The sequence below is a fragment of the Montipora foliosa genome, chromosome 11 (assembly GCF_036669935.1).
Source record: "Montipora foliosa isolate CH-2021 chromosome 11, ASM3666993v2, whole genome shotgun sequence".
NCBI classification, from domain to species: Eukaryota; Metazoa; Cnidaria; class Anthozoa; order Scleractinia; family Acroporidae; genus Montipora; species Montipora foliosa.
Window position 1 is genome coordinate 27,134,508 of NC_090879.1, and position 7,500 is coordinate 27,142,007.

At 38.9% G+C, this 7,500-nt stretch overlaps 1 protein-coding gene across 1 annotated transcript in view; it reads right to left on the reverse strand.

The window, feature by feature from the left end:
* Nucleotides 1-3,242: 3,242 nt before the first annotated feature.
* LOC137974627 (tetratricopeptide repeat protein 28-like) overlaps nt 3,243-7,500 on the reverse strand; it is a 4,710-nt gene continuing 452 nt past the window's right edge. Inside the window, exons 1-2 of the mRNA XM_068821543.1 lie at nt 5,459-7,500; nt 3,243-4,994 (exon numbers count right to left, since the gene is read on the reverse strand). The exon at nt 5,459-7,500 is cut by the window's right edge and continues 452 nt beyond it. Of these exons, the coding sequence (XP_068677644.1) occupies nt 4,994; nt 5,459-7,500 (2,043 nt within the window). The 3' untranslated portion in view covers nt 3,243-4,993. The remainder of the gene's footprint in view (nt 4,995-5,458) is intronic.

Sequence of the window (7,500 nt, forward strand, 5' to 3'; positions counted from 1 at the left end):
ATATAATTTCTTTTTTCGAGTAGAACGTATTTCGTAGAGCGCTCAACTCAATCGATTGAGTTCAGTCGTTAAAATTGCCTGATGAGTGTGGTACTTGTACCATACGAAACAGTTCTGTAGCATTAAACGATGGTTACTCGTGAAACCTAAACTTGTGCAAAGTCATTTAGGCCTTAAAGTCCTCTCAGTTAAGGATTATAAATCGTAGGCTCCGCACCACAACCCTTGTTCATAAACTCTGTGGGACACACCGTTCGAGAAGAGTAGGGGACGGTGTTGTCCCCGGTGTTGTGATCTGACCCTTGAATGTAAGTGTAAAATTAATACAGGCCGCATCAGCTATATAGCTACCATTACACTAACCTGCTTCAACACACAAACAAACTGAGTTAGCAATGACAGAGGCAAAGTCGATGAAAATGCATTTTCAAAATGACACTTTCAGCTATCGTAAGGGAATCGCTTTGACATTGTACGATATTGACGATATGCGTCAAATCGCAAATCCGGTTTTTTGCCGTTGTTGTTTTACAAAGTACGGCGAAGAAATGCATTAAAATGCTTGCCGCACGAAAGAGCAATTATTTTCCTCATTAAAGACTTCGCATTAATAATGTTATTAACCTCCTTAAAAAACTCGTTTGTTCCTTTAAACATTTCATTCATTTGAATTCATTTCAGTTGTGTATTTCTTGTTAAAACCTCATTCAATAATGCAGTTAACTGCGAAGATCATAGCTTCACTTGATATTAGAGGTTTGCAGTAAATTTCGATATCTCAAAATGGCGAGGGACACCTCCCGACGATTACATGATCTAATATTCCCATCTGTATGGACTGAGGTTATCGTTCTATTACTGAAGAGCGTGCCATTGAACAACGTTTCCCAGAGAGTTAACCACTCATCTACAGTATCTAGGTCTGAGCACAAACAAAAAAAAAAAGAACTTGAAGAATTAGTTTTAAGTTGTTGTGACAATCTCCTTAGTGGCAGTTCTTACAAAAAATAAACTACATCCCATCTTGTCCCGTTAGCTTAGTGGATATTAAAATTAACAAGACGAAATTCTACGATTCTAGACTCCTTTCCCGCCTCGAATCCAATCGAATCTTAAAGGGAATGCTATTTAAGATGAAGCGAAAGGAATAGTCAGTTTGAGATAAAGAAATAAGTGCTATCCCATATCAAACAGGTGTCACAGCGCGAATCACCAAAAACGAGCAAGAACGAGCGCGATGCGTGAGGCGAGATAGAGGGTAAGCAACGATCTTGCATCATTCTCGTGTCCGGCGATTCGCAATTGGCTAAATGTTGTTAATTCTTATCATGCCATGACATAATATTCGCATGTGGTTTTTATTTAGTTTTTTTCTTCTTCGTTCTTTCCTTTTAAATGTCGATGAGTGCATTTTGGAATGCCACATGTGTGATCACATTTGACACCACACTGCAGGCAGTTTTAAATGCAGCTGTCAATCGGGATACAGGCTAATGGCGAATCTCACAACTTGCACTGGTAATTTAATTGGAACGTTTTAAGTACTATTATGACCAAAACAAATCAATTTTTCTTTTTCTTTGCATCTCAAAACTATGATAACTAAACACTAAGTGACCCCAGTTTTAAGCCTTCTTTTCAAAAATACTCCTGTTTATTTTAAATGGAATTTTCCCATTTAATGTCCGCGATTACTAACTCTAGAATCTTGAGAGAGCTGGATCAAGGAGAAAATGACGTGAAAGACTCATTAGTTTAAGAATGCAATGCGTGTGTACGCAGCACGGGAGTTTCGCGCTTTTAGACTTCTAAACTCGTGTTTTGCATATATAATAAGCTGCATTTACGCGATAAAATCTTAAGACGTCTAATTCTCAAGATCCAACTCTCTTTTGCCCAATCGGTCAGTTTTGAACGTGAGTAACGGCGGACAGTAAAATCCAGACCTTACACTCAAAGTAAACAGCCTTTGGATAAAAATCAAAGCTCACCGAGCTTGAAAATTTTGCCAGTCAGGTGTTAAGCAAACACACTATGATTTTTTATCATAGTAGGACTCAAGTCAATGGGTTTTTTTTTTGGTAAAGCGAAGTTTACTCGATTGATTAACAGAATGGCTGGTTGACAGCCTAACTGGCTAAATGACTGACTGACCCTAAAGTGGGAAACCTTTTTGGTGTGTAATTGACTTAATGAACTTAATGGCTGACTGGCTTGCTGATTTCCTGTGACTGGATAAATGAGTGTCTGGTTTGACGACAGGCTTAACCCCTGACTGACTGATTGACTGGCTTTTTTCACTCACTAAATTAATTATTTGTCTTCTCTTTTTTACTCAGATATTGACAAGTGCACAGAGCCTGGTCATATGTGTAATACGCTTCAAACGAAAAGTACGATTGCGACGAGCTCGTTTGGCAGAGGTATGCAAGTATCACGTCATTAAATACGTTTTGCTTAAAGTAAAAAATTAATGATCTTTTTCTTGGAATTTGCTGTCTTCATAAAAAGTATTCACTCAATACTATGTCAGACTAACGTGCACATTAATGCTTGAAATGTGAAGTAGGCGTACACGTTTGTAAATTTTGTAATTCCGGAGCCGCTTAAAAGCATACTTTTGAAGGGGTTATCCCCCTCTCCACCCCCACCCGCAAACAAGAAAAAAGTAAAGCAAAAAATAAAATGACGCTCATATTGGCATCCCAAACAAATCCTTTATTGTTGTAGTATACTTCATTTTGACTACTTAACTTTTCCAGACTTTGGCTCAACATAATATTGTTTGTTTTTATGTTTACACCACGACGAAAAGAAATCACTGTTTTCATGGACGGAGTAGCAATTGAGAAACATATGCAAACCTTTTGAAACCAGAGCTATGTCGTCTTTTTTCGATACTATCCACACCAAAGCTATCGAAAAGGAAACACCCTTGAAAGGAAACCTTTTTAAAATCGGTGCCCATACCTACAAACTGTAGATAATTATACACAGTTATTACATCTAATCACCGACTTTAACACTGTTTTCTTTTCAGGGTGCTTAATGCCTGGTGTTTTAATATCGCTTTTCCGAGTGTTTTCGCTTTCGAACCTTTTTAGTAACATTCTTCAAAAAATAAACATCAATCTACAGATCTCTACCTTCGCAAACTTATTTTGTATGTGCGTTTGGAAGGCACATTTTTATACATTTTTTTTTAAAACGGAGCATATTTATGATTTCTAATAAAGTTATATGATGAGCAAATGGACAGTGAATTGTCTTATCCAACGTTAGATGGTTTCCCTACTTACTTCACCCAGAAAGGTGCTGTTACACTCGCAATTTTTTGAGCAACTTGTCTCTCAATTTTGTTTCGACAAGAGTTCTCACACTGCAAAGCTATTCGCTTGACAGGTGTTACACTGGGCAACGTTTCTTGCAATTTGTCTCGCTTTCGATGATCTCATGAGATTAAAGGAACATTCCACTGGCTGATGACGCAATTCGTTGAGACAGAAGTTGCAGGGCAAAATTCACAGCACGCATTGCTTGAAACCTTCGTTGTTAATTTGCGTAAACCAATGCGCAAAGTAGCAATGGATTCTACTTTCCCTGAAGGGTTCTGCAATTTGTCTCACCTTGCTTTTGGCCATGGTAAAGTGTGCAACTTGCAACTTGCAACTTGCAACTTGTTTCGCTATGGCGTTGCAAGAGAAGTTGCATGAAAGATCGCAAAATGTTACAGAGCCTTATATTAAATTAGGGTTTCAGTTTAAAACGTATGTTAAACATTCGGTTTGCGTTGCATGACCCGGATATCCAAATACCATCAGTTTGACCCCTGCGACGGAAATGGTCTAAATTAAAGGCCATAGTATAGGCTGCCTGTAGCCTTTCGTTCCCTTGAGGCTCGAACCAACACTTTCAACCATCTGTACTATTTGGAAGGATTGAATCTACCCCAATTCTTCCAACCAACATAAAATGTTATGGTACCAAATAAAACACCAATCATGTCTTAACCAGGTGCACTCATTAATGTGACGGAAAAGATTATCATAGCAACGAAAAAGCCTTCTAAAAAATTGCCCTATATTTTGTCTTCAAAAGCTTATATCTCAGACACGAACTTGGTGATCCCCATTTTTTATTGCTGTAAAGTGGTTAGCAGGCTACGATAAATCTCTCTGCAGAGGTATAAAAGATTCTCTGAAGCGGAATCACGGCCACCTTAAAATTTTCCAGTTGTGAAGGTGGCTATGAATCTGCTCCAGATATTTTTTTTCTAAATTTGCAGCGGATTTGTTAGTTCCCCGACAATTATTCCAGGAATTGAACTACTTTTAAATGCAAACACATTCTTTCACTTTGCTTAAAAACACTATCGATAACTCGAAAGAGTAAGCCCTATAAAGAACTTGGAAATTTATTAAGAAAAGAAAAACGTCTTCCTTATTGCTGATGATTTCATTCATTTGTTATGCAGAATAATAGGAAAAAACTTTCATCCTTTGTTTCCCTTCTATTTTGTGATCTTTGAATGCTGCAAATGTTTCTCTTTTTCTTATCACGGTAAAAGCCTGATGATAAGGGTCATCAGCAGAAGTTTTCTTTCGAAACTGGCTTACACTCACACAACAAAAACAGTTTCAAAGAACTAAATAAAACATGATTTTTAGCAACTGAAATATAGCACTATTATTTTGATCGCCACTGAAGCAATACTGCCTTTTGAAGTTATATAAGAAACGAAGTATCAAAATAACGGGTAAAACTAGCATTTTACTATAGATCTAAGCTTACTGTCATAATTTCACTTACAATAATTTCAGTCTGTTGGTTTAGTTAACGCAGTAAACTTCTAATAAACCTTTGGAGCTTTTTCTACTGGCATAACGATGATTGTTAACCCGTTCTAAATGTTTTTTTTTTTTTTTTTGCAAGTTCGGCAATCCTTGAAGTGTCAGGCCCTGCCAGGTAGTCTTCTAGCATCTTCCACATCGATTCTGGAAAAAGGAAAAAATAAAACAGCCCTAAATGTAGCTGGTTCTTTCGAGCATACATGTACAATGCGCCGATACGAATGGCTACGTGCAGGACAAAGCTGTCTTCGAATTCCTTACAAAAAATGAAGTTTAGAGATCTATATATGGGAGAACATAAACACCAAAAGAGACATCACGAGGTGATAAAATGAGCCATCTACACCAGTTAACAAAACGTCAGAAAAGGCTGAATGAAAACAGTTTGTCCACCAATCTGAAATGTATACTTTTCGCTACTGTGCATGCGTGATAGGCGTGTGGAAATTACATTTGTGACTAAAGCATGTTAGAGGAAAGTTTGAATTGTTTATACTACGAGGATAGCATCTCGTTATCATGCCATCTTTGGCCTATTTGATTCCTTTCGTCAGTTTTCCAGTTTGAAAGTATTTTTGTTTTCTCAGTTAAACTCGAACTTCACTTACCATTTTTTTGGAAATTCCAGCGTGACATCATCGCCAACCAGCACAAATGGCGCCCAGTGCTTTATAGCGCAATGCTGCTTTGACTCTCGGAAAGATTTCATTGTTTGTTGAAGAGCTGCACTTGCGCTTTTTCCATCTACCAGGTGCTGGTAGAAGCTCCTCATGAACAGCAACGTTACCTTGTCATCAATTGCCCAGAGTGACACCAAAACAGACCGAGCTCCAGCACACAGGAAAGCCCTTGCAATTCCCACCACTCCCTCAGACTTCACTTCTCCCCGGCCACTGTGACAACAGCTCAGCACAACTAGTCTTGCTCGAAGAGAAATTCTCTGAACATCCGACATTTTCAAAATGTAGTCTTCCTCTTTGGGAATTGGCGATTTCCGTTCGGTATTTGGGGCTAAAGCAATTTCTCCCCTTTTTTGGCATCCATGTGCTGCAATGTGAACTAATGCAACTGATTTCATACTTTTCAGCACCTCAGATTTCGTGGCACTTTTTCCAGTCAGCGGTGTTGTCTGCAAAAGTTGTCCAATCATCTCTACTTCTTGTTTTGCGCACGGAAGCTGTTCCAAAATGGATTCCCCTTTCTTGTTAGTAACTTCTTTCAACCACGGATCACCTACAAGCAGTGCGCCAGTCTTACTGTGGAAGTCTTCAGGTGCACCAACGATCACATTAAAAGCGGTCAACGAGGGAACGGTGCGGATCCTGATAGATTCACTCAATGCAGAATATGGAGCCAAGCAAAATGGTCCATCGGGAACAACGATTAACTCATTTCCTTGCAGCAAGTCTGCAATTGGCCCGAGTAAGACATCATACAACGGCTGTAAAGAGTTAACGGAGGATGAGGATGGTAGAACTGTTTTCTCAGTGAAAAGGTTTTTGCTGTGAGACAGGTCACGGCGTAGTGGATCCAAAGAACGATTCTCGCATCTGACACCATCCCTTACGCCGATCCCTTTCAAAATAGTTTCCATCAACAAATCAGCACTTCCATTCGCGATTTCGTTTTGCCGAAAGCTGATCTTGCTGTCTTTTCTTAGCACCCAAAACGCGATCTTGTTCTGGTCAAGTGCCACAAAAACGGCTTGTGAAGGTAAAAGCTCTAATGCAGCTGTAAGAGTTTGATTCGGAGCAAGTTCAGAAAATGACGGAAAGTCAATGCCGTATTGATCTTTCAAAATATCCATCAAAGCCTGTGCTCGACCTTTCTCAGCTGCATACAAAGCTTTTTCAGTCTCTCCATTCTTCAAAAGTGTCCTCCACAGAGCAGTGTATGACGCGCGATAAGAATCACGAAAACTTATTTTCCATTCATCTTTTGACTTCAGACTACGCCTTGTTTTATCAAAATGTTTTATACTTAAACGATAGCAACGGAGTGCATTACTCAAGGAACCCAACAATTCATGATCATGACCTAGCGAATTCCACGCGTTTCCCTCTCCTATACAGTGTCCAATTTCCTTGAAAATACTAAGACTGTGTTCATGGTACTCTATGGCTTCCTTAAAATAACCTAAATTGCCATAGGCATTTCCAAGATTTCCATAGGCTAATCCCTCTTCAGCCCTATTACCTACTTCTTTAGCAATACTAAGATCTTTTTCATAGTACTCAACGGCTTGTTTAAAATCACCTAGATTGCGATAGGCATTTCCCAGATTTCCATAGGCTGATCCCTCCCCAGCCCTATTACCTACTTCTTTAGCAATACTAAGATCTTTTTCGTAGTACTCAATGGCTTGTTTAAAATTACCTAGATTGCAATAGGCATTTCCCAGATTTCCATAGGCTGATCCCTCCCCAACCCTATCCTCTACTTCTTTTACAATGCTAAGACCTTTTTCATAGTACTCAACGGCTTGTTTAAAATTACCTAGATTGCGATAGGCATTTCCCAGATTTCCATAGGCTGATCCCTCCCCAGCCCTATCACCTACTTCTTTAGCAATAGTAAGATGTTTTTCGTAGTACTCAATGGCTTGTTTAAAATTACCTAGACTAAGATAGGCAATTCCCATATTTCCATA